This window comes from Citrus sinensis, chromosome 3, assembly GCF_022201045.2.
Source record: "Citrus sinensis cultivar Valencia sweet orange chromosome 3, DVS_A1.0, whole genome shotgun sequence".
Taxonomy (NCBI): Eukaryota; Viridiplantae; Streptophyta; class Magnoliopsida; order Sapindales; family Rutaceae; genus Citrus; species Citrus sinensis.
Window position 1 is genome coordinate 4,661,178 of NC_068558.1, and position 27,689 is coordinate 4,688,866.

A 27,689-nucleotide genomic window follows, 5' to 3' on the forward strand; every position below is an offset into this window, starting at 1 on the left:
ATGATAAATATAATTAGTTAGATTGCTTAACTTAGAATATAATGTAATTATATAATATTTCTGGATTGGATCGGTTTGAATCGGTTTGGAATCCTTCCAAACCGAAATCCAAACTGAGTGATGTCGGTTTGCAATCCAATAAATCGAAACCAGTTTTTTTACTAATGAAACCGATCCAAACCGATCCAAATGGTTGGTTTGGATCGATTTAGATCGGTTCAGTTAAAATATACCCACCCCTAATCCAAGATTTAAAACCTGGTCTAAAATAAGCCAATAATTTACCTGTACTACCATAAATAGTGGGGTAAAAGCTTGTTTAGTCCCTATATTATGAGGTTAGTGTCCATTTAGTCCCTGTATTTTTAAAAACACCTCAAAACGTCCCTGCTACTAAATATTGACACTTATGCCATTATTTTTTATTATTTTTAACTTGCTTTTACAATATTACATTTTTACAATAATGTTTCTTTTTTGGATATTAATAAAAAATTAAATTATCAAATTAAACTCAAAAATAAAATAAAAACAAAAAAGGTAAATATTAATTTTTGTGGAAGCTCACGTATGTCTAAAAAATTAATATCGTAAAAAATTACATTATCAATTTTTGTAGAAAAATTAATATTTTAACTCAAGAGTGTGTTCCACAAAAATTAATATATATTTATTTATTTTATTTTATTTTTTGGTGTTAAACTGGTAATTTATTTTTTTCTTTTTAATAATGTCTAAAAAAATTATTATAATAGGGTTATTTTTTTCTTTTTAATAATGTCTAAAAAATTATTATAATAGGGCAATATTATAAAAATAAGTTAAAAGGAACAAAAGATAATGGCAAAAGTGTCAATAATTTAATGGTATGGATGATTTGAGGTATTTTTAAAAATATAGGGACTAAACGGGCACTAACTTCAAAATATAGGGACTAAACGAGCTTTTACCCTAAATAGTGTCATCAAAACACAATCTTTTTTCTGATGTCAATAACCAACAACTCGATAATGACAAAATAGGGTAAAAGCTCGTTTAGTCCCTATATTTTGAAGTTAGTGCCCGTTTAGTCCCTATATTTTTAAAAATACCTCAAACCATCCCTACCATTAAATTATTGACACTTTTGCCATTATCTTTTGTTCCTTTTAACTTATTTTTATAATATTGCCATATTATAATAATTTTTAGACATTATTAAAAAGAAAAAAATAAATTACCAGTTTAACACAAAAAAAAAATAATAAAATAAAATATATTAATTTTTGTGGAACACACTCTTGAGTTAAAATATTAATTTTTCTAAAAAAATTGATAATTTAATTTTTTACGATATTAATTTTTTAGACATACGTGACCTTTCACAAAAATTAATATATACATTTTTTGTTTTTATTTTATTTTTGAGTTTAATTTGATAATTTGATTTTTTATTAATATCCACAAAAGAAACATTATTGTAAAAATGTAATATTGTAAAAGCAAGTTAAAATAAAAGAAAATAATGGCATAAGTGTCAATATTTAGTAGTAGGGATGTTTTGAGGTGTTTTTAAAAATACAGGGACTAAATGGACACTAACTTCATAATATAAAGACTAAACAAGCTTTTACCCGACAAAATAATCTGGTGATAAAAAGAAGGTCGCCATCGAGTTTTGACCAATTCGCCATTTATAATTGAGAACGAGATAGAGATCCGAAAAAGCATTTTTCTTCTGAAAGAACAGAATTTTGATGACAATCTCTGAAGACGGACGCAAGTCTATCCAGCACAACGGGTTTCTGACTGCTAACAATAATTAGTTTTAAAACATGTGTAATGACTTTTTTAAAATTTTATTTTTTTCAAAAAAAAATTATCTCCCATCAATCTCAAAATAGCAAGTGTATGTGCCGTCGCCACAAGTTTCTGATTAAAATTAATCCTAAAATTACGAGCAGAAACTGTAAAACAATTTCATGCCATCAGAATGCAATCAAGCGACATGGTCGAGCAAATCCTCCAACAATCGGAATCAATGTGGGCAATCTTCACATCCAAACTTCCACAGAGCGTGCTTCAACCTATTATTGTGCTTACGGAATCCAAATGCATCGCAGCCCTTGTTGCAAGAAAAGCGGATCTCCTTCTTGCGACGATTGGTTCTTTTATTAATTAATGTTTTTTTGATATCTGAATGAATACAAATTTAGCTAATATATATATATATATATATATATATATATATATAGGGTAAAAGTACAATTTTTACAATAGAAAATGAATGTATTAACTGGGGGCATTATTAAAATTAATAATTAAAATTCTATTTTAAAGTTTTGCCATTCATTTAAAAGTTATAATATTTAATTTTCTCATTTAAAATTATACATCTTATAATTGGACAAAAGTTATAATAACGTACAACCCCTAGTGAGGTAATGTTTGAAATTACGATGGGCGTAGAAATTTCGATGTTTAGATTTTTGATATGAGCGTTGAAGTAAAACATATTAAATACTAATGTGTTTAATTAGATTTCTTGCGTTTATTAAGTTCGATGATGAAACAAATACAAGACAGCACGCATAATGCCGCTTGAATCCAATAACAGAGGGTTACTCCGCTGTGTGGGTGCTTGAAATGTGAGGGCAACAAACACAAAAAAAGTCGTCAATCAAAGTGGCAGTTACGAACAAAGAATTAAAGGCATGATGGAAGACGACACTACGTGGCAAGTAAAGAACTTAACTCCACCAAAAAGAACCCAAGTTGCAGAGAAGCTTAGGCCGCTAAAATTGAAAACAAATAATCGCTTCACATGCTGGTGAAATTTGCTTATGATACTATTCAAAATATATAAGAAAAGGAAGCCTACATTGTTATAATAACGAAGACTACCAAAAGCATACTTCCAAATGGAAGCCAAGTGATACACAATTTGGCTGAAGACTCTTGAGCTTTTCCCATTTCAGCATATCATGGCTTGTGAATCTTGAACCCAAATACTCTAGGAGCATAGCTCTGTACTGCCTTTTGTGGCTTGAGGTGCCCGTAAGTCATCAGGAAGAGGTGAGGAAACGTCGTTCCAAAATAGGCTCCATCAATGTCTAGATACAGTTAAAGAAACTTAGGAAATATTTGCAAAGCAATGCCCCAAGCACAGGGTGTTGGACTAAAAAGATTGACTTAACTCCACAACTATCATGCACTAGTCTCAGTTGAAACAAAAATAAATCACATGCCAGAACCAAAATATATGAAGCCAATTCATAGACGACATGTAAGTTATCAAACAAATTATACAAACAGCCATCCCCTTAAACATTTGTATCTGGCGAAACTTCTGGTTTTATCACCCTAAAGGTCAGAAGTAAATAGAAATAAACAATATCACAGAAAAGACAAAAAGAAATTTTGAAGGATACTACCTTGATACTTGGACCTAGGGTAGTAAATATCTTCACATCTGGGGCAGTATATTTTCACAGTGCTTGAACGAGGAATGTCCGATTGACCAACCGGAAGGCAGGGTTGTCCACAGCAGTAGACCCTGGGACATCTCCCAAAGTCATAGTTCTTGTACTTGTCCAGCTGCAAAAATTCCATAGCCATTAGTGCTATCCAGTGCCTACATTTTGGTTAATGAATGCACAGAACTTCCAACAGATTATTGAGAGCAAAATCTCACCATAGCAGCCATTCCTTTGGTAGTCAGTATGTATCGAGCATGAATTAGACCATAAAGCATCTCTGCTGCAGATTCAACTAATTCATTTTGTTCTTCAGTGAACATTTCACCTATAAATTCCAAAAAATTAAATTTTTGGTCACCCAGGAAAAAAAAAAAAAGGACGAATGACACTATGTATACAGCCAACGCATCAGCAAGACATGACTGATTTTGTGAAGACAATCAGAACAACAGAATTCAATCAAGAGCCGCCTAATAACAATATAACTTAATTATGAAATTGGAGCAACATTGCAACAGTATGAATTAGTGTGAAGAATCATAACTTAACTAAAACAGCAATCACTTAATTTACATAACAGACTTCAACAAGAAAATATGCAAACAATGAAACAAAAATGCAATGCATCCTTACTACACAAGCTTACCATGAGAGGACTCAACATCCAAAATCAAGTCAAGTGCATAATCATAATATGGAACTTGACCGCTTAGCCCACAGAGGTTAAAATCATCTTGTATATAGTCATCATCCACTTCACAGAAGAATTCATTTCCTCGAAGATTGCAAAACCATGAGATCCAAGATGTGTCATCTCCCTCAGAACCACTGACATCTGACTCTTCACTGTCTGTTTCAGATTCTTCTACAGCCAAATCAGATAAGTGTTTGCATCAAGGAACTGATGAAAAAAAGCAGGTGAAGTATTATAAAGCACGAGAATGGTTTAAGAAAATGAAACATAGAAATTGAAAGGGGAAAAAAAAGATAAAGGTGCTAGGCATTCAAAGGACTCATTCTATTTCTTAATAATAAAATTAACCAATGGAAAATAAATTGATCATGGCAGTTTAATAGCAAATATCCATATGAAATCATTTCACAAACAGAGAATGGGCTATCACATAGCTCAAAAGTAGAAAACAAGAATTGAGGTCGTCTAGAGTGCAAAGACTTGTTTTATTTCTTAATAATAAGATTAACCAATAGAAAAAGCAGCATAATAGCAGTCGGAGCACAAAATTCAAATCTAGAGTAAGCAAATTAAATAAATTGATCATGGAAGTTTAATGGTAAATATCCATATGAAATTATTGCAGAAACAGAAAACTAGAATTGAGGTTGTCTAGAGTGCAAAGCAAGACACAGACATAGAAAAAGTAGGATGCATGTGGCACAAATACTAAAATTTATTAATCCAAAGTTCCAATCTGACCCCTCAGTTATAGTTCCATCAAAGACCAAATAAGTCATTACAAAATTTTTACCATTTTAGAAGTATAATGAGATAATATATTTCATTTTCACGTTCTCATTAAAGGTAACAGTGCTTCCAAGTTAAAAATTTTTGAAAGAGAATATCATTTTTAAACAGATATAACATGTATAAAAGATGAAGCTTGTCTAAAAGCAAAGCATACTCTTAAGAAAACCCCACTCCATCACATTCCCGTTCCCTTTTTTTTTGGCCCAAAATGTTAGTTCTGTTTTGGTAGAGCAAGAATTCTCACAAGCAACATGAAAGTGACTTGTTTAAATCATTTTATCATCCAACACTAGCAAAATGACAGATGCCCATCTCAGCAATCGCAAAACAGTAAATTAAAACATTAACTCTCTCTAACATAATGACTTATCAATTTCAAACTTTAAAGAAACAAAACTAAAGAGTTACGTCTTCTAGAGTTCGAGAACCCAGTTGCGTCAATGCATTCACTCACTAATATTTTATAAAACAAAACCAATTCAATCAAACAAATCAATTCCCACATTCATAGTCGACAATCATGTTGCACATCCTTGAGTAATTGCAAACTCTAGAAAACATGCAAAAGACAACTTTTTATAGTCTCTGGCAGCTGCCGTTTCTTAGAATCAACCACACCAACATTGATACTAGCTTTGGGATCCTTCACCTCCACAATAAGAAATGTAAAATAACCAAAAAAAAATCTTACAAAAAAGGATTTTTTTTCCCGTTCACTTACCAAACAAACAAACAAACAAACAGAAAAAATTCTCAATTTAATAAAAAATAAGATATTTCAAATAACAAATAAAATCAAATTTATGATAAAGAAACAAATATACATAAAAGGGCAAAAACTTCTAAATAAAAGGACAAATATTTATGCTTATCTGATGCATGAATACGGATTTTACCATCAGAAGCATGATTTTTGGAGAGAGAAGCGGAGCGAGAGTCTCGCTGATGATCAGCCGGATGCTTCCCCAAGAGAACGGACATATCCTTGCCGTTGATCGTCGTTCTCGAAGTGGAGGGCGAAGATCTCTCCAGCTGCTTATCTAATGCATCGTTAATCCGCTTCCGATCAACTGGTCCGACAACCACTTCCGACTTGGACCCACCGGTCCCTCTCTCTCTATACATCTTGTATCCTCCTTCGCCGATGACGATTTTTTTTAATTAAAGGCTACACGATTACCACCGACACATGGCGCGAGAAATTACCACACTAACCCTGCCTAGGGTTTTTGATGGGAAGCAGTTTGTGTGTGTGTTTTTTTTTTTATATATATATATATATAAGGCTTAGCGGCTCAGCCCATGCTGTCTCTTGCTAGAGATTATTATTGAGTTAAAAAAACAGGGCAAAGAGAATGACAGATTTAGAGAGGAAGAGAGAGGGATAGTGGGATAAAATCGGAAGAATAATATATATATTTTTTTTCGTAAGGTTCCGGCGAGGAGGCCGATAAATCGGCGGGGACAGTTTGGTTCCTTTACTTTATAGTTGAGGGGGGTTTTGATGCGGTTAGTGAGATATTTTATAGGGGAATATGTGGGGACACGTGGCGTGTGATTAGAAAATTGTGGTCCCACCAGGAATTGGGGGTACCCGATGGGTGGGAAATGTCATTGATCGAAGATCTTAACGTCGTTTGATAATGAAGTGGTGAGCGGTGATGGTAGGGTTTTGTAGCAGAGATTTTTTTTGTTTGCGAATAAAGCCAATTTAAGTGGAAAAAATGGAAGGACGTCGTCAGCTTAGCTTAAAAGGGTTACCGGCACGATATCCATGACTTGTATGCATAGTTCTGTCTGGCTCAAGAAACATTCCCCGCCTCACGTGCCAAAGTATTGAAACCGCAAAGAGAATGCCCACCAAAGGGTTATGATAATTGCTATATTTGCAAGGTCAATACATAAAAATTTATACCTATTAATGTGATATTTAAGCTGATAGTATCATAAATTGTCATATGTCCTTTAGTTTTTATTTTGTTTATTTCATTATATTGCCAAATGGTGAATTGTATAAGAGCTTACGCACATTAGAATATGCGTTGATCAGTGAAGCAAACGCTTTTGTAGTTGCTCTTTGTCCTATCCTTTTTGCTGATTTCGACTCAAGGGAATGAGAATTATGTGCAGCAATTGACTTCATGCAAATTAACAAAATAAAGTATATTCGTTGCAAAGTGGAACCGTCGAATCTGTTAGTCCATCGAGACCAACTACTCAGCTTGTCATTTATTTATTTATTTATTTTACTTGTCCAAAACTGACTCTCCCAGAACGATCATAAAAACTGTGAAAACAATTTGCCTTTAGTCAAATCTCTCGATAACCTCTTCAAACAGTACGTGGAAACACCACGACCCTTCACCACCACAACTACCCTATTGTCTACTCTTATACAAACAGGAGACTTTGCTAAATCCTTCGCCAACCCTTCGCTAAAATCGAATTATCTCGTCATCTTCTCATTCCATTAAGCCATCCATTTTACCCAAAGCACACTGAAGATAATGCCAAAAAAAAAAAAATCCAACAATGGCCTTTTCATCCAAGATTTATTTTGATCATAGACTTGATTCAAGTATAATGCTCGGCTGTAACCTATGCCCAATACCGACTTGGACAGATTTCCAGTGCAGCACCTTGACTGCCTTCAATTTGTCTACTTTCTCCCACTTGTTTTTCACATTTTCTTAAAATCAATTTACTAGCTTCGAACACCAAGCAAAGAATCAGAATCAGAATCAGAATTGACAAGGAACAATGCCATTCCAGCTTTATGGGGGCCTACTTGGTTAAAGGAACAAACATGTGATCACACATCATTTACACAAAACAAAATCTGGCATATAATTACAGTAATTAGTTTCTAAAACCGTAAACAAGAAGTATGCACCAGGTCAAAGAAGCAGCAACAAGATAATGGGCTGCCATTCTTCTTAATCTTCGGCAAAATACTTCTCCTCTGCATCCTGACTCACTTCTCTGAGCCAGTGATCATCCAGTGTCTCATCAGTATCTATTTTAGAGTAATCAAAATGCTGATGATCTTCACCTGACAGAAACTTCTGCTGCATGATGTAGGTGAACTGTTCCATCAAATCTTGAGTCTCTTCTACAGATGGTGCTACCTCCTGATTGTGCTCTGCTGGGGAGTGGGCACTGTTGCTTGCAGCAGAATGATTAACAACCATCTAAAGGTCACAAGTGTCAAAAACAACCTTTGATCATTTTGAGGTAACTAAAAATGACTAATAACCAAGCTTCAGAAACAAAAGAGAAGGCAAATGCAGATACATCAAAATTATAACTCGAGAAGCAAAAATCATGAGCTCAAATCACAGATTTTGAATCATAATCTACAGGAACGTTATGTTATTCATTTGAGAACCACCTTGAAAAACATGGTAATGGTCGACCTTAACCTTCTTTTGTTAGCATGCTCTTTGTCTCATTACTGCTTCAACATGAGAGAAAACAAGGCAAGCAAAGCATCCAATTTGATAATTAATATACTTTCTGCTTGCCTTCAATTCTATTCAAATCAACAAAATAAAGATAAAGGACATAGCCCCAACCCCCAATATTACCTCTGTTCCTCCTGGTTTTGAGGAGACTAACAAAGTAACTCATTATCTCTCTCATCATCAAAGAAGATAGACAAGACCAACAAAATAATGGCACACAATAATATCCATATTGACTCACCCTAGTGAAATAGGCATCATTGTAAGGTGAGATTTAATCAGAAACAGACTAAGCTGCTATGCAGTTAAATTCTATCCTTCTTCATAATGTATTATATCCTTGTTCCAAATAGGTCAGTTTTCAGCATAATCTATTTATACTAAACCCATTGAATTTCAATAGGAAGTCTTTTGTAATATCTTCTTATCATCAAAGAAACCTAAACAAGGTGGAGAATCTTTGAATATGTGTGGCAGCAATCATATGTTTGCTGAAGGGCATCCCTTCATAATTCATAACACAATTCGTAATGTCTCCTTAGTTAGCGTGTGCACCTACTTCATGCTCTACTGTAGATCTTCACAATTATAGATGACTAAATAACAACTAGCAGGTTATGCAACATCTTTAAAGAAACAACACAGAAAATGACTATGGAACTGAAAATTTTCAAGGGAAGAATAAATTACCTCAGTGGAGTGTGCAACCCAACTTGCATTTTTCACTGCTTCATCCTCGTCCTCATCATCGTCCTCTTCTTCGTCGTCCTCGTCCTCCTCTTCTTCTTCTTGTTGGTTTCTTTCGTTACCAATCCATTCCCTTTCAGCCACACCCAACCTCTGCTGCTCCTCCCTAATCTTTGCAATCAAAACTGCTTCCTCCGATCTCCTCATCAAAGTCTCAGACCAGCGCTCCCCTGGCCTTGCCATATCCCGTTCACTCAAATCCCGAAACTTCCCCACATACTCATGATGCAAATAGGGCTCCCTCTCCCTCATAGCGTCCTCGGAGAAGTAGTGCCCATCATGTATCAGTCTATTAAGGTACGCAAGCCTCCGGTTCTTCACCGCGACAGACCTCGACCGCAAGTCCTCTGAAGTTGGATTCATCTTGCTCCTAAGATTCTTTAAGTGCCAATTTATCTCATAGTCATTATTCAGTGGATCAAACTCACCAAGCTCATCAGAAGTCAATTCCGATCCATATCTTTCTGAAATAAAAATATAAAACTAAATCAGACTGTTAACAAACATATTTAAAGCTTTCTTAAAAATAATGACAATAATAATAATAAAGAAAAAGAGAGATAAAATTATCAGGAATATGGTAAGACAACGGCAATACCTAGGAAAACGGCGGCGTCTCTGGAGAGGAGGTCGAGGAGGATTGATTTGCGTTGAGAGGGAGTGGCGGCGTTGGATTGTAGGGCACGAGGAAAGTAGAGGTGATCCAGACACGAAAGTCTCGACGTTATGCTTTCCATTGATTCCTCCTTCACTTTTCTCTCCATTCTCTCCCACCAGCGCAACAACAATAATACAACAAAAGCCTGATTATTTCGCTCCTTTTTAGTTGCTTGTTTGTTTCCTTCGTATTATACTGTTGTACAGACAAGTATCTTTTCCCGTCACTCCCTCCATGGCGGCGATGTATAAATAAAAGTATATTGGATGGGCGCCGATGGCGTCGTTGTATCTTTTCAGCCGTCGCGGAACTGGTGGCTTGTGAGAATCACGTGACATTGGATTTTCTTCATATTTCACTTCAAGCATTTTCTTTTTTAATTTTATGCAGCAAAAATAATAAATAGCATTTATTATTCATACATGATATGTTACGTTACATCCGGAATTAAAATTTTATAATTTTTGTTAAATAAATACTTTATTTCTGTCTTTAAAAAAATTTCAAATAAATTTTTACGTGAGAAAATACTTTTATGAATAAATGTAAAATTTTGTCATGAAAAACATTGTGGATGACAAAATGTCGGGTTCGGATTGGGCTTAGCAAAGTCTGAGCCTCGCCCTAGTATGCCTTTTGTCGGATTAATTTTTTTTTTTTTGGACTTCGCCAAACAACCTAAATGTTCAAATTTTACATTATATGTTTTTTTTTAAAAAAAATTATTTATTATGCTTTACAACTTTATAATTTATAAATTTTGATTTTTTTTCCTTTTTTGTTGGATGTGGTATTGCCATTCATTAAATAAATTTTGATTTGGTTAAATGATTCACAACTTTAAGAGTAGTGATAAATAGTTTATTCTAAATGATGTACCATTTATTAAATAATTAATTTTTAATAAGATTTAAATAAATTAATTATAATATTTCACTAACTAATTAATGAATGTTTCATCGTTTAGAAAATTTTTTAAGATAAAAACTTAAAATGTGTAACACTATTAACACTTTAGATATATGTATGAAAGGGGTAAATATATTTAAAAATTATATTTTACTTAAAATAATATATATATTTTTAAGTTTTTTAATTTTTTTGTGCTTTGGATTCGAGTTCAGATTTTTTAAGAGAAGTCCGGACTCGGCCCAAACATTTAGAGTACATGCTCGGGTCGGACCAGATTTTCTATCATCCCTAAAAGACACCTTCCTTCTAAGTACTTGAACTGGAAAGGCACGCTAGACTGAACAATCGATTACAATCAGAAGAATGGATCTTTGTTTCATTCATAAAATAATTTACAAAGATCCAGATGATCCTGTTAAGAGAAACAAGAATTCCCCACTCAATTGTGGTGTCAATTGCACCCCCAACCTATTTTTGGGGTAAGCTACTAAGCTTGGCTTGGCATATATGTAATTTCGCAAGTGCACAGTTCTTTTATCTCAAAATTACAACAGCTTTTTGAAGCAAATATCCTGATACCACCAATATTTAAACTACCCTCCTTTCATTCCTGTATTTCAATTATAACTCCCCTCGTATCTTGTATTTCAATTATTGAAGTATCATCAAGTCAAGTATCTAAATATTTTGTAATTGCTCGACGTGGCAAGTAATTGACTCTGGGCAAGAAGAGGCTTGTAGAAGCTCCAGTCGGTTGGATGGTGGATTAAAATGCAATGTGTAATCTTCATCTGAAAGTAACACAATCACAACAGTTGCATTTTATTATCGTAAAATTATTCGATCCAAGACAAAGCATTGCTACAAAGGAAGATAACAGATTTTCTGAGATGAAGGTCAGAGTCTCACTTTCTTTTACTGTTCCATAGAGCCAGCATAATACCTCATCAGCAAATGCCAAACAAACTCCACCCTGAACAACCAATTTTCAGTCAGGAAAATGGCGCAAGCAAAATCCAACATTTACACTAGAAAATATTGACTGAAACAAGACATAAGAAGATGGAAACAGCTTGATTTTTTTACCCAAAAAGAGTTTTTTAAAAAAAAAAACGAACATTAATACACCATTTCGGGCAAAAGAAGTAAGAGTTAAACTAACAATAAATTCATCAAAGGTAGAGGAATCACTGGTAAGCAACCATGAAGCAAGAGGATTAATTCACATGCAATTCACGCAAATTCACCTGCCAATAATTCTTCATTTTCACTCTGTGAGTAATATCTTTGGTTCTTAGTCTCTCTGTACGAACAAGTCGACCTGCATCATCCCTGCGTCAACATTGATATAATATTACAAATTTTTAACTCAGGCTGAGGATAACAAAATGCTTCGATACCAAATGATTCATGAAACTGAACATAGTAAGCACATATGCTTTAAGACAGAGGAGGGAGAGAACAGGCCACAATCATATTTTTCTGCTGGCAACCCACTGGATGGAAAAGCACACTTGTGCTACTTTTTTCAACACATTCATTCTTAACGTTTCCGATTGAAAGTTGATGTAGTGTTTCTTGCAAGAAGGCTGAGGAGTCTTCAGTGAAGACTGGAAGCAGTAAAGGTGAAAGTTACCTAAATCCAACAACGATAAATGGAACACCAGCCAGGAAAGATTGAATCTGAAACAAGAGATAACAAAAATGAGTATCATCACTTCTAACAAGACAATGGAAGAAAACTGCATTTAAGAACAAGAGAAAATTCTGGACTAAGATATTATGTCCAGCAATTTACAACAACAAAGTTATATCCCTGAAGAAATATATAGTGCCATTATATAACATTTGAAATATTGATTTATGATGCCAGAAATATCATTGGTTTTATTCATATCCTGTTAAATACTAGAGCTTTCCCCCATTTGCATTATTAAAGGATCTGCTGAGAATGAGTGATGGGGTATGGACAGACATTTTAAGAATTGAAACCTATCTCCTTGAGATTGGAAATAAATGTCTGAAACCTCAATGTATTTCTGGAACTTTGCCCTCGGGAAATTGTGCGACTTCTTCATTTTTGTGCCTGTGGTGCTTAATTAGCAAATGAGATGCTGACTCTCATTTGTAGATTTGTTGAACTTTGTAATTAGAAAGATTTTGTTCTTGAAAGACGGATTGTGAAGTCAAATGATCGAAATGCCTATCGTACATGGATATAATATAAGATTTAATCTACAAATATGTAATTGTACATGACAACATAAGGACATCTACGACTATGTTATTATACATGCCAATCTTCCAACAAACTCCTAGCAACTAATACAATTATACCAAATAAAAGAAAAGAAACATAAATTCAAAGCCAGTATAGGAATCAAATGTACCCAAAACTTGAGCAGTTTCTCTCTCTCAAATCTTTCTTCAGTATGATAATCCAGCTGCAATATGAGAAAGATGATTACAATGTTACCAGCAAACTGGTAATGTTCCAAAATGGAAAACCCAATAAGGAAACAAAATGAGCCATAAGTCTGAAACAATACAAGCATGTGCACCAACCTCACGACTTGTCTTTAACTCCACATAAAACCTCCTTCCATCATCAGTTGAGTCACAGCAATCCATTTCAGCACCCATCAAAAGACGATGAGCCCCTAATTTGGTTTTCATCACAGCACAGAATTCAACATTGGCATCAATATGATGTATCCCTTCTCCGTCAGCTCTTCTAGGATCTTCAGTGGCAAGGCTCTCGAAACAATAACCCCAGTAACATCTAAACAAACAATTCAAAACTAGAATGAAACATGATTCAATTGAATCCATACTAGAAGTGACAAAAGAAATAATGGCCAACTACAGTTAGTTTTATCAAGAAATACCGAACCAACCAGATGGGGTGCAACTAATCACCATTATTATATTAAAGATCCCCCAAACTTTCAGTCCTAAGGCATTTATTTCAGAGTAAATCACTGAAGTCTAGTACCTTCGGCGATCCAACTCACTTTTTGGCCTTTCTTGTACTTTGTGCACATCAAGATAGACGACCCCATTCCTTTTATGGACTCCCATTGCCCAAGCCTCATTTCGGATATAAGCAGTAGCTAGTATCTGCAGAAAAACAAGAAAGAAGTCATTCGTCAACCAAAAGAGCTCGTGGAAAGAAACCAGCATAAGTTAGCTAGCTGATGCTAGAATGATAGGCTGACAAAACTTTTATTATATTTCAATTTATTAAAACAAACAGGGGATACAATTTCAGTCTATCTAATCATATGTCGGACATTAATCCCCTAAGAATAAAGTCTATAAAGCCAAATTCATATTTATGTGTTAGTGCTGCAAACTTTTTATCCATACCATAAGCATCTCATAAAAACAATCATTCAACTGTCCTCTAAAGATTCGTTAACAATTTCAGTAAAGAGAATTAAAAACGCTGACTGAACCAGGAACTAAAAGTTCAAGATCCGTTTAAGATAGTCATTGAGAATGTCAAAGAATATTAAACTAATTGTAATCAATTATCCAGAGGCAGCAATTACCTTGTTAAGATTGTTACGGAAAGTCTGCAAAGAAAACAGGAGGAGAAGGCATATATTAATTTTAAGACTTTTATAAAAGCATGGTAGGAATATGAGAGCTAAAGCTATTAACCACTCTTTATACCACAAAATGCATGTTCTGAAGCGGGATATTTCTGTTTCTTATGCAAGAAAGCAAGTCGCCAAATCCCTCAGAGCCCAACTCTGGTTAAAAGAAGAGAAGTAAAAACAGTGTTAGTCAAATGCATTACCCCTCATAGCATAAACCCAAAGATATACATATAGAAGGAAATATAATTGATAATATATTATCCCAATGCTAAAAGGCAGTGATTGCAACATTGCCAACAACACGCAATACCTTTTTTCTCAATAAAAGTATCAAAACCTTCATTTAGATCAGCTCCAACATCCTCAGAAATGAGACGTTTGAAAAGCCTCTAGAAGTATGAAACGAAAAGCACAGGAAAGAGCTTACAATCAGCACAAATAATCACACGTAAAAGGACCCTACAAAAAGTAATTTAGTAAACCTCTTTGAGAACAGGTTCCTGAAAGCTTACCAAGCTGCGATCATCGAAGTAGACATCACCACCTTCTACTCGACTATATTGTGCAAGCTCACATGGCTATTGGATTGAATAGACCAATACAGCAAAAGAAAAGCAATGAAAAACAACAAACTCAATAGACAAATACATAAATAAAAGAAGAGGAACTTGGATCACCTCTTGAAAAGCAACAACTTTTCTAGACAAAGTTTCTTCACTCCTTGAAAGCTTAAATTCAGAAACAAATCGTTCATCCTGGCGACCATTTGAGAATCTTGAGCCATGGCCATAACCTCCCTGCCTTGGAGGATATCCAGGTCGAGGAAGAATGCCCACACCTCCTCTATCATTTGGCCATCGACCACGTCCAAAACCCCCTCGTCCACCATGGTTGTTATTATTGCGTACAACAGGCAATACTGTGAATGAAATTTTTGAGTAAAACGAAATTTTGTTACAACACTAATGGTACAAAATACTAGACTGTTTAACCCAGAATGTTTTAAACTACTGGAAAATAGCAAAACAAAATAATTAGTAAGGTGCAAAACCAGCACACACTGCAAATTTACAAATAAAAGAAATCAACAAAATTGAGAAAAAAAAAACCTAATAAAGATGAAGGCAAATAGCTCAAAATCCAGTAATAAACCTAAAAGAATAGATAAAAAGTTAGTAATTACCAGGGATAGGGTAAGGGCTAATGGCAGAGGTTCTACAGTAAGCTTCGTTATCAGAACCGAACAGATCTTTATCATCTTCTTCGACTACTACTACTTCGTCGTCGTCGTCGTCATCACCAAAAAGGTCCCTAGTATGATTATAATTATAATCTTCGTAATTTTTGCTATTCAAATTAAGAGTATTCTCTACTTCCTCTCCACTCTCTTCTTCTCCTCCTCCTTCTACTCCTAATCCAGCAGCTCCTCCTCCGCTGCTTGCGCTTCCACTGGCGCTGCTGGACTCTCCCCCACCACTGCCGTTTGAAGAAGACGACGCCGATGATGACGACGATCGTGATGATGAGGTAGAGGAGGATGAAGACGATGAGGAAGCCGACGACTCGTGGGTTCCGCCTTCTAGTTCGTGGTTGTTTCCGTATTCCTCCCCGAAAACATCCACGTCTTGGTCCGGGAAATCCATTGAGGTTTTTGGGTGAACGATTGAGAGATTGTTCTGAGTTTTACTTTTTACGAATTTACGGGTGCCGGAGTCGAGTCTTGCCTTGTTGATGCCGATGGCGAAGCAGTATGCGGACTCGGATAGTACGATCCGATTAGGTATATGAATATATCTTTTGGGCCTTGAGCGGCTCAATAAATTGATTATTGAGTTTTCAGAGTAACCCTTTCTATATAAAAAATTCATCACAAAACTTCTTTCTTATTGAAATTACTTAAATAATAAAAAAAACAAATTAATTTAGTTTTTATTTTGAATAAAAATTTAATTAAATAGATTTTTTTAATAAAGTTTTTACACCCTCTTTATCATATGATTTATATTTATATTTAAATCTTAAATGAAAAATATTCTTTTTAAGAAAATTATAAGAGTTTTGAGTTGCGGAGATACAAATAATGTAATGAGTAGAAAATAATTAAAGAATTTAGGATTGATATGTATTTACAATAAAAGTTTAAAAGAGATAATTTTTTATTAGTGGTGAAATTTTGTGGGAAGATAGTTAATTTTTTTATAATAAGTTAAATTTGGGAGTGTTATAAGAAGGAAAATTCTAGAGGGGTATTAAAAACTCCACTCTTTTCTTTATTGGATGTCGTTATAAACGCTCAATTTACATCCCAATTACATCGGCCATTGGCAGAAAGCAATGAATTAATCATATTATTATTCTGCTTGCATTGAATTGGTGAAATTCATTCCTTAAAAAGGTGATCGAAATTGAAGAAAGCATAGTTAAATGAATAAAACCCCCTCATACATAAAACAAAACAAAACAAAGAGAGCAGTCAGGTAAAGAAGATTTATTTATTTATTTTATAATCAGAAGCTGATGGGATGAGAACAGATGAAACACAAGCATATATTCGCTTACTGTTCTGATCCTAAAGACATATATACACACATACACACATTTTTCGTGTACTGTTTTTTACCATTTTAATAACTAAGAACAGTATATATGTGTGTGTGTGTGTGTGTGTGTGTGTGTGTGCGCGTGCGTGTGCGTGTGTGTGAAATAGGTACAAGCTGATTCTTGCCAAATAGGGGTGGGCAAAAAAACCGTAGTGTTAAAAAAATCGAACCGAACCGACGGTTTTTTTTAATTTGGTTCGGTTTTTATTTTTTAAAAAAACCGAATATACCGTTTGTAAAAAAAATCGAAATGTCGGTTCGGTATTCGGTTCACTTAACTGAACCGAAAAACCGAACCGAAAAACCGAATTATTTTTTGATTTTATTCAAATCAGACATGATTTTATTCAAATCAAACATGTGTTATTTCTCTTTATAATATTATGATTATGTTTATATAGATGGAGTATTGGAGTTTGGTTATGTATTTTGAAATTTTAATATTTCATATTTTGGGAGTATCTTATTAATAGTTAGTAAGATATTAGTGATAAAATGTGTTTTGAATACTTTGTATTTATTGTTAATATTTGTAATAAAATTAGGAAAAATTAATTGTTGAAAAAAATTATTACATTCATGAGGCCCAATGGGCTAAAAAATTAAAAATTAAAAATTAAAAATAGACCCAATAGGCCCAGAACCAAAAAAACCGAACCGAACCGAACCGATCCGAAAAGAACCGTTTGAGTTCGGTTCTTATTGAGTTCGGTTCTTATTCGGTTCTTTTTATAAAATAACCGATTTAAATCGGTTCTACTTAATTTCAAACCGAACCGAACCGAACCGAACCGTGCCCACCCCTAGTAGGCTGCATTGATAAGAGGAGAATGAAGCAGCGAAAGAAACATTTGAGCGCATTAAAAAGTATTCCATGCGAAGGAGTTGTGATTATGCCAATGAGGTACACAAACCAGAAGGGTGATGGGGGGAAAAGAATAGAGGCTAACATCAAGAAAAAGCAACAGAAACTGAGATATTATTCCAAGCGGGGAGTTGAAATGAAGTTTGGTTGAACTGAAAATGAGGATTATGCAAAGAACCATCAGCACAATGGGGATGAGAAGCACTTGGTCGTTTATTCGAGGTGTTAAGAACTCAAGCATGAGGTTAATCAAAGAGGGCTTTCAATTTGTGCAGTACAATTACAAAGGCTTGGGTTGGAAAGAATGAGATCGGATGTTTATTTATATATGCAGGGACGTGTGCCTTCTAACTCGTTTGAGAGTGATTCAATATGTTAAAAGAAGAGCTGAGAATAAAAGATGAATCAAAAGTGGCCAAGTGGGCACTGGCGAGTGGGCTTTCATGTTTTGTGGTAGGAAAATGCTAAGTAGCGAGAGGGACGAGAGAAAGACGACAGAAACGGCAATCTTTCCTGTCGTTTCTCCTCTCATTTCCTCTCACTCTTTAAACATAAAAAAATAAAAAAAATGATCAAATGAATAAATAAATGGCGTTGGAATGCTTTGCTCCCTCTTTCACTTTTTCACTTTCCCCACGATTTCACTTTCTTCTCTCCTTGACTTTTTCACTTTCCCCCACATGAAACTCTCCTCCCTCCTTCACTTTCATTTTCCTCCATTTTCGTCAGTTCTCACGCAGCTTCACTTTCAGGCTTCTTCTCACGTAGCTTCACGACCTCCTCCCTCTTCCCCTCTCTCGGCTCTCTCGGCAAAGATTAAGTGAGCAGTGACTTTTTTCAGCTTGTTCTTTTTGTTTTAATTTTTTGTTATGTGAAAGATCTGGCGTGGAATTTAAGTGTATTGTGGAAGTTAAGTTTGTTTTTTTTTTTTTTGGTGTTGTTGCTGGATCTTGTTGTAATCTAAGCTTCTAGCATTTAAACAATGTAAATTTTATTGCGGGTTATGAAGACAACAATCGCCGCAATTGATGTTTGATTTATATTTGTTTCGATTATTTTCATTATTATTTCAGTTAGATTTATCTTTGAATTGTCAGAATTGAGATTTAAGTTAGAAAAAGTGGCAAATTAAAAAAATCATTTCAAATGTTCGGCTATTGTGTTGTTTTTGTTTGTTGGAATTAAGATTTTGGTAAATATTACAATTATACAAATTATCCACAAACGAGAGGAGATAAAGAATATAAAACTAAAGAGACTCCATTTAGCAACGCCACTTGCGAACAAATGAAGTCTTGCCATGAAATAAGAATTAGTAGCCAAAAGAAAGATGATCAAGACTTTACATCCTGTTCCACATACATAATTGCAAGCTACCATTAACGAGAAATAATTTTTATGTGTGTGTATACTCTATATACTATGAACTGAATGCAAGCACGGAACAAACTCGAAAGAAAAATGTTCAATCAAAACAGAGGGCTGCTTGACTGCAAATTTGAAATTATATCCAAGAAGAACGTATGCAGAAAAAAAATAAAACGTATGGCCAAGTCAAAGAGTGCCTGCTTAGATGAAAGATATTTCAAATTTTCTGTCGATAATGATTTAAATGGTGAGCTCTTCCCATAGTAATGATGTTCAAGTGAAACCACAGCTGCTCCAAACTTCTTTGCCAGAACCTGCCCAATGATACATGTGTCCAAATATTCCTCAAACTATCCCAGCCACTCAACAATAACCATGAATGTTCTTTTTTTTTTTTAATTATATTAGTAAAGGATACAATTAAAACTTACACCAAGATAATCATTTGGTATGCCATCGCAAGTATATTCACCACAAATCCTCAAAAAAATAGGTCCATCCGGAGATCGAAAGTGGTCAAGTAATTCATAATATCCAGTAATTCAACATATTCAGAGATACATACATAGAAAAAAAAATGAGGAAGAAAAGAGAAAAATGGAATTTAGGAAATATGAATAACTTTAGAGGAATAAGGAGAGAGAGGGGCCGGTTACATAAGGTGAGAAATGATCGAGAGAATGTCTTTGCTAGTGCAAAGCCGAGAAAAAAAACTACTAGTGCAAAGCCTTCCCCTTCGTTAAAGAACTTTAGCCGAGAAAAAAAAAATTACTAGTGCAAAGCCTTCCCTTTTTGTACGAAGCAAAGGTAATCAAGAACTTTAGCCGTGAGGGATCTGGAAGCGTGAGGCACACCGGAAGCCATGAGGGAGCTTCTGGAAGCGTGAGGCACGCCGGAAGGAAGCCGTGAGGGATCTGGAAGCGTGAGTCACGCTGGAAGGAAGTTGTGAGGGATCTGGAAGCGTGAGGCACGCCAGAAGGAAGCCGTGAGGGATCTGGAAGCGTGAGGCACGCCGGAAGGAATCCGTGACGGAGCTTCTGGAAGCGTGAGGGAGAGAAGCTGGTGAGGGAGAGAGGAAAGTGAGGGCTGGAGACAAAATGTTAAAATTTTCCTCTGTACGAAGTGATAAAAGCAGTCTTTCTTTATTATTATTTATTCATTCTTTAGCGAGAGGAACGAGAAGCGAAACGACATGAGAGAATGCCGTTTCTCTCGTCATTCTCTCGTTCCTCTCGCTACCTAGCAGCACTCTTTGCGGTAAAGTAGACACGATCTTGTTGTCTTTCCAATATCACCCGAATGATAAAATAAAAATTTTGACTTGTTGGGTATTAAGGTGATGTAAGGCAATCGAGTGGATTTTAAGAGCTTTATTTAATTAATTATTTAATGAAAAAAAATCCACCATCCACTCATTTTTTTAAATTTTTTTAAAAATACACAATTTTTTTTTTTTATTAGAATCCACCTAAAGTTACATTTTGTTTCACTTTTTCACTTCCGTTTGGAATTCGTTAAGAACACTAACGGAAACTTTAAAAAATGATCATTTTACCCCCCAAAACGAAAATAGCAATTTCACCCTAAAAATTACCAAAAATAATCAGATTAAATCTAAATATTTTCCTCATCGGTCAATAAAGAAATTAATTCCACAACCATCAAATACGGGGTTTTTTTTAAATATGTATGTAATTAGAATGCTAAATTATAACAATAGTATTAAAAATAGCCAAATCTCATAAAACAATTAATTGAATTTAAGATAAGTAGAGTTTATTATTTATTGAGTTATAATCTCTAGTAGTTAAGATTTTTTTGTACTTCATTAACATACAAATAATGATATTAATCATTAAATCTAATTATTTTTGGTATTTTTTAGGTTGAAATTGTAATTTTCGTTTTGGGGGTAAAATGGTCATTTTCTTAAGTTTCCATTAGTTTTCTTAACGGAATCCAAACGGAAGTGGAAAAATGAAACAAAATGTAACTTTAGGTGGATTCCAATAAAGAAAAAAGAAATTGTGTATTTTTGAAAAAGTTGGAAAAAACGAGTGGACGATGGATATTTTTCCTTATTTAATTTCGAATCTTATAAGAGATACGAGATTAAAAAATAAATTTATAATTTGTGCACTCCCATTTTAAATATTATAAATTTTTTTATCATATAATGACAAATTAAATTAATTGACTTTTAAAGTTCCACAATTTAATATTTGTCAAATATTTTAATACTGTAATTTTTAAAGTATGACTGCCTAATCTTAATATTAATCAAACTCAATGTTAGGACAATAAGCACATTTTCCTTTGTTTAAAAATAAATATCAAATTATAGAATACTTTTGACTTAAAAATTTGAGTTAGGAGAAGGAGAGTAAGGACATTTTTTTTTCTTTATTTTGTTTTAGTATGCCACTTATTAAATTTTGACTTAGAACTAGTCTGACTTAAAAATTATGGCATATTCATTAAAAACGTATACCTAATGGGATGTCAAACTCGAGCAAGCCACCTGCTAAGATTTTTTATTTTTATTTTTTTACACTCTCACTTTGAAATTGGCTGATTTCAACTATAAGTATATGCGTGATAGTGTTAGGAAATGTGTTCACTGATGACATAGTACACCTACACCCCTTCCTATGTAAACTTTCCCCAAGCGACTATGCAGCCAAAGGAGTTAGAAGCTGTTTCTTGCAATTTTAATTTCCAGTTTTAGTGTGTGTGTGTGTGTATTATATATATGTAGCCATCCTACTCCTATAAATTAATTTGGAACTTACTCATCTCTCTATCTTTAAAAAAAAAAAAAAAGAGTCGTATCCTTGCCTATTTTTAGTCTAAAACTCTTAGGATGCGTTTGACACGCTGTATTATATTATATTGTATTACATTATTTTAATGCATGTGTATTCTTCTATGCACCACCTTTCTTTTTAAATGTGTAAAAAGATAAAAAATATTTGTAAAATATTTTAAAAATAAAAAAATACCCCTAAATTTAAAAAAAATACCTTTTAAAAAAATTATTTCTTTTAAAAAAATAATTATAAAAATACTTCTAAATTTAATAAAATAAATCCCAAAATTAGAATTTATTTTTTAATAAAAATTATTATAATAAAAATTTTAATTATAAAAATATTTGTAAAATTTTGGGATTTAATAAAGATCCCATAAATTAATAAAATTTTGGGATTTATTTTTTAATAAATAAATTTAGTTATTTTAATAAAATTTTGCAAAATTATAATTTTTTAGTAAAAATAATTATTAAAATTTTATAAAATCTACATTTAATAAAAATTAGCTGAGCACATCTATTTGGGATTTATTTATTTTTATTAAATTTAGGGGTATTTTTATAATTTTTTTTATTTTTCAAAACTTTTATAAAATAAAATAATCTTTTAATTTATTTAAGAGTAAAATTGTCATTTTATTTAAATTATTTAATGGTATTAGTGTAAAAATGACTAATTGATATAAATTTAAAAAAAAAAAGATGATGTAGAGAACATGCTATAATTTTATGGTAGTTAGATGAATATAAAGTAAAATAAAAGTGGTGCAGTGATAATTTCCTTTTAATGAATAATTAACTCATCAAAAAGTCAATGTAAAAGCACGAATCATTGCATGAGAAATTATACAGTGGAATTTGAATTTTTTAAATCCACCTTCTTTAATTCTCATGCATGTTATTATGGATTTATATTCGCCAAATCACGAATACAGCTATCGTTTTTCGGCATCTTGTTTGCTTTGGTCGAGAATAATTAATCATATATGATAAATTGATGATGTTAAGGATGGGGCTATTAATTCGAACCCACCAGATCGCTCCTCACTCCCATTTGTTGTCGTGTCAGTCACCACTTGATTTGAAAATTTTAAATTCAATTATATGCACCTCGTTAAATGCCAAAAATGTGTATGTTGATTGACTGATCTTTTTATTGTGATGTTTTTGTGTCAATGTGCGTGCGTGCGTTTTTTTTTTTTATTTTTTAATAATTTTGATGGTAATGTCTTTGTAATTGGTATTGATAAAACTATTGTTTATTCTGCAGGGAAAAAAAAAAAAAAAAAGAAGTTGTCGATCCAGAAGGAGAAATGAAGGGAAGACGTACGAGTTACCTGCCTCAGAAATCAGTGGGGTAGTAGTAGGACTAGGAGGCGGCCATGTCTGTGTCTATGGGACATGAGAATAACGAGTTAGTATTAAAACTATTTTTTTTATAAAGGTTATTTTCATAATTTTAATAAAAATCTTGTTAATATATTTTTTGACAGGTTGCAGCTATTTGAACCCTTTAAAATGTTTTTTAGACTTATTTTTTAATAAAATTTTTTATTACTAAAATGTCCTTGATTGAAATAACTATTATAGACAAAATAATTTTTTTAAAGTACATAATGATAATTAAATGCAAAAAATATTTACTACTCCCTTTTTAATCCATCTCTTCTCGGACAAAAGATTGAATGAAATTGTTTGATATTTGGGAATAATTTATTGATGACACAGCTTGAATTCAGCCAATAAACTATTTTTGTAAACTATTCTTTTAATTTGGGCTATTATCCTCTCTCCCTGGTCAACCTTTCATTTTATGGCAAAGCTTATGTTACATTGGCTGTACGTTACAGTTATAAAGTTTTAAATCCTTAGAAAATATAATAATTGTTAAAAAATTCAATAAGTTCTAAAACTTTACTTTCAGCCCCAAGCTGCAGCTAGGCAGCAGTACTGCAATTACTTTAATTTTTTTTTTGAAGTTTTTCATTTTATAGTTATAACAAATTTAGTACCAAATTATTCAATAATTATTTTTATTTTATTAATTGAATCTCTAACTTGTTTAATCTTATATATATTGAGTTTTTATTCATTATATTAATGATCTCTTACTTTAATATATCATGATTTTCAATGTTGAAATCTTTCATTAATTGTTTAACTTTATTAAATTATTTACTCAATTGATCTTTTAACTTTTTAATTTTTTTTATATTTTCTTTATTGAAATTATTAATTTCTAACTTTTTTTACACTTTCTATATCATTTATAGATAAATTTAGGTTTTCTAAATTATTTAATAAATATAGTGACATTCAATTTAATTGATTATTTCTTCTTATCTAAATCATTGATCATATCAAGGGATTTAAATCTTCCATTGAAAAAATCTTTTTGCCTATAGCTAGAAGGTGGTAACTTATTGATTTTTATGTTTTGTGAACTTATTAGAGGTTTCGGTAATTTATTTATTGTACCATCTTTATAATAATTTATTAGATTCATAACATATTTATCACATATAATATCTCTTATAATTCAAGATACTAAATTTAGATTACCAAATCTATGTGACAAAATTGATGGTATGTTTTTAGGATGAAAAAATAGATTGAATATATGTGTGTGTGCATTAGAAGAAAAGTCTTGTCTATGTTTCAAGAGAGACAAAAAATTGTAAATACATGTACAAAAAGCCATTCAAAATTTGTGAATCTTTATGAATATGATAATCAGTTAGATCTTTATAAAAATATGGTAAAAACTCTATAAAGTTTAAAAATAGATGTAGAAGAGATGGACAACAAAACTATTTAATTATACAATATCAATGAGGACTTATTTAAAAAAAAGTAAATATGTGATTAAAAATAAAATTTTTCATAAATTACTATCACACTTATACTTGGTTTTACGTTAGAATAGATCTCATCCATTGGATTTAAGAATCAAAATCAATGACTTATATTTATTGGTTGTTTGTTACATTGTTTGTAACATAAGCTTTGCCTCATTGTATATCTTAAAAGTAAAGAGCCACGTGGGATAAAAACGGATTGTTAAATTAATGTGGTTACTGATATTGTTTTATTATTGTTGGGGTTTCCTCCGTCTTCTATATGCTTTTAGCTTCTTCTTTTTTTTTTTTTTTTGGTATGTCCAAAATTGAAAAGAGGATTTGTATATGATCACGTTATTTTTTTCAGCATTTGTAAAATCCATGGAAGAAGAAGTTGCAGAATCATTATAATCTATTATATAGTAAGGGAGATTAAAATGTGTTTGTAAATGAAAATAAATTTTTTTATATTTTTTAAGTGAGTTCATTGAGAAAATGAGCGTGGTGGTATTTTTATGGGTTCGGATAGTCCTCTCTCCTGTTGAGAATTATTAAATTGTCATTTAACTTATATTACTAAGCTGCCACCCCATATAAAAGCAATTGCTTTAGTAGTTTTCGTTACGGTTCCGGTAGCTATAACTTTGAGTACTTAATTTGCAGTAGCCAAGTAAGTTGACTTAGAGAGAGACTAGTTAGAAAATAAAATTTAGAATTGTCTGCGTCTAGTTTTTCTATCATGCTAATAAAGCAACTGGCATCAAACATAAGAGTTCTATGTGCAATTCTTAATTGATTGTAATTACATGTGCTAAATTCTTGATTGATTTATTAATTATTATATAATTATAAATTATTACAAGCTACAATGTCAAATTCCATTATTAACTTTGATAGTATTTTAATATTTGAATTACATTTGAATTACTTTTCATCAGTTCTATATAATTACCATTATTCAGAATACATAGTTATGTAGGCAAAGCTCCTAATATCCCCTTATAAGGGGTACTATTGTATGCTTATATATATAACATATCATGTTTACAAAAGTTTTTATTTTTGTCGGGTACCGTAAAGTTTTGTATCTGCCCTACTTAACAATATTTGTTTTTATACTTTTGTTCAGTAATTTCATTTAGTTGCACATTGTATCCGTAAATTTACATATTTTGACCTAAAAATTTATCCTTATATATTTGACCCCATCTTTCCAATTCTGATGGAGTTACCACGTTCCAACATTTATTTTAACTTCAAAGAACTATATATATCTTCTTCTTTTTTTAGTACAAAAACATAAACAAACATGGAAAGAAATAAAAGAATAAACATGCGACTGCGCATGACAACTATCTAGGGCTTCCATATCCACCGGAAACAGCAAACTAGTAAGGGAAACTATTAAGTATCTATAATAAATGGAAAATAATTTTTGAACAAAAGCAAGATAAAACTATAACCAAATATATATATATATATTTTATGCTTTTGTGAATTATGAAATTTTGGATCCACGTTTTATCTTGCGTTTGTTCAAATATCATTATCCATACAATATACCAAGATAGATAAGTACGGTACTGATGGAGAGCCTCAGCCTCAGACTGGAACAATTTCACTGGGAGGAGGGTCTGCTTCCTCGACCGAAAGAGTGGTGCTCGAAGGTTCAACTTCTACAGTATCTTGCGACCGCAAGGTGCTGTGCGCGGCGACGACAACGACGAAAGTAGGAATGGATTGAAGAAGCTGAAAAAACCAGCTACAGAAGCGACGGAGAGTGTTGACAAGCGCATGAAACCAAGGAGAAAAGCATATGCAAACGAAGTAGGCAATGCAAAAGTGAGGCGTTGGAAGCAGCAGTGAGGCCAGTACTGACAAAGCCAACGTACCAGAGAAGTCTCCAAACCTCAGACGGATTGGCAGTACTTCGAGCGAAACGTTGAGTGGGATCTTGAGAGAAGTGAGAAGAAAGAATAGTGTCAAAATGGCTAGAAACAACATGGCCACGGCCGTGAACAAGAGACTATGCTCATGATCAGTGGCAGCGATGTTGAGTACTGGAAAGAGACAGGTTTCATTTGAAGGGTTGAAAACAAGAAGCAAAAGACTTAGCATAGGTGGAGCAGTAAAGCGCAGATCAATGTTGGAGACCATTTTCTTTCTCAGAAGCCTAGGCTAAGTTTGCGTTGCATCCATTTGCCTTCTATTATTTTCTTTATATAATCTTCCCCTTTTTGTTTTTTTGCGGCGTTGGGAGGTCAGTGGGTGGCGCTTTCTCGCATGGCCCACAAAACGCGTCATAGAAACCGCGTTAAAGAAAAGTTTCGCAGGCACAGAACAATTTCCTATTTGACTATCGACAACTACGCAGATCTTCCCGCTGAAGAAAAAAAGTTAAAAACTGCCGCACACACAATTAATTTGTTCTACAAATAAATGAATCACAAAAAAGTAAAATACAATTTATTTTCAGTTATATATACATTTATCATTGTACCATATTTCAGTGAAATATCAATATAATTTTTTTTATTTGTTTTGAAGAGGAAGAAAAAAACTCCTGCTATATTAATGAATGTGGATGTGAAAATGTAAATGTATTATTTTTAAAAAAAAATCAATGTATTTGATATTATTATTTTAACTGATAAAAGGGTTAATAATTCTATTTTTATTTTGACCAAGTGATTTTTAAGGTTTTTTTTTAATTGGTCATCGGTGCTCGAATTGTGAAGGAGGTCAAGGATAAAAAAATTAATTTAAACTTTATCCAACCTTTTTTTTTAAAAAAAAAAGTATATGACAAAGTTTGCATGGTAAAGGAGTTGCATTTTTTCTATAGATTTTAATTTTTCTGTTACAGAGGTTAAT

The 27,689-nt window shown here is 32.9% G+C and overlaps 3 protein-coding genes across 5 annotated transcripts; all 3 read right to left on the reverse strand.

The window, feature by feature from the left end:
- Positions 1–2,734: 2,734 nt before the first annotated feature.
- Positions 2,735–6,652, reverse strand: LOC102621387 (casein kinase II subunit beta-1). Of its 3 annotated transcripts, none has more exons than XM_052437078.1 (5): positions 5,841–6,652; positions 4,105–4,320; positions 3,674–3,783; positions 3,411–3,576; positions 2,735–3,092 (listed from the first exon to the last, which is right to left on the reverse strand). In XM_052437078.1, the coding sequence occupies exons 1-5, from the start codon at positions 6,067–6,069 to the stop codon at positions 2,962–2,964; spliced, it is 852 nt and encodes a 283-aa protein (XP_052293038.1). In that variant the 5' UTR covers positions 6,070–6,652; the 3' UTR covers positions 2,735–2,961. The 3 variants fall into 3 exon arrangements, with proteins under 3 accessions (XP_052293038.1, XP_052293036.1, XP_052293037.1); XM_052437076.1 differs by having other exon boundaries at positions 4,105–4,323; positions 5,841–6,645; XM_052437077.1 differs by having other exon boundaries at positions 3,414–3,576; positions 4,105–4,323; positions 5,841–6,636.
- Positions 6,653–7,691: 1,039 nt separating this feature from the next.
- On the reverse strand, positions 7,692–10,150 carry LOC102622058 (uncharacterized). Its single transcript, XM_006477004.4, has 3 exons — positions 9,754–10,150; positions 9,099–9,619; positions 7,692–8,135 (listed from the first exon to the last, which is right to left on the reverse strand). The coding sequence occupies exons 1-3, from the start codon at positions 9,917–9,919 to the stop codon at positions 7,881–7,883; spliced, it is 942 nt and encodes a 313-aa protein (XP_006477067.2). The 5' UTR covers positions 9,920–10,150; the 3' UTR covers positions 7,692–7,880.
- Positions 10,151–11,074: 924 nt separating this feature from the next.
- On the reverse strand, positions 11,075–16,158 carry LOC102622361 (NAD-capped RNA hydrolase DXO1). Its single transcript, XM_006477005.4, has 13 exons — positions 15,514–16,158; positions 15,008–15,249; positions 14,843–14,908; positions 14,641–14,719; positions 14,404–14,483; positions 14,280–14,303; positions 13,721–13,845; positions 13,291–13,507; positions 13,116–13,169; positions 12,362–12,408; positions 11,973–12,057; positions 11,635–11,698; positions 11,075–11,516 (listed from the first exon to the last, which is right to left on the reverse strand). The coding sequence occupies exons 1-13, from the start codon at positions 15,971–15,973 to the stop codon at positions 11,404–11,406; spliced, it is 1,656 nt and encodes a 551-aa protein (XP_006477068.3). The 5' UTR covers positions 15,974–16,158; the 3' UTR covers positions 11,075–11,403.
- Between the last annotated feature and the right edge of the window lie 11,531 nt (positions 16,159–27,689).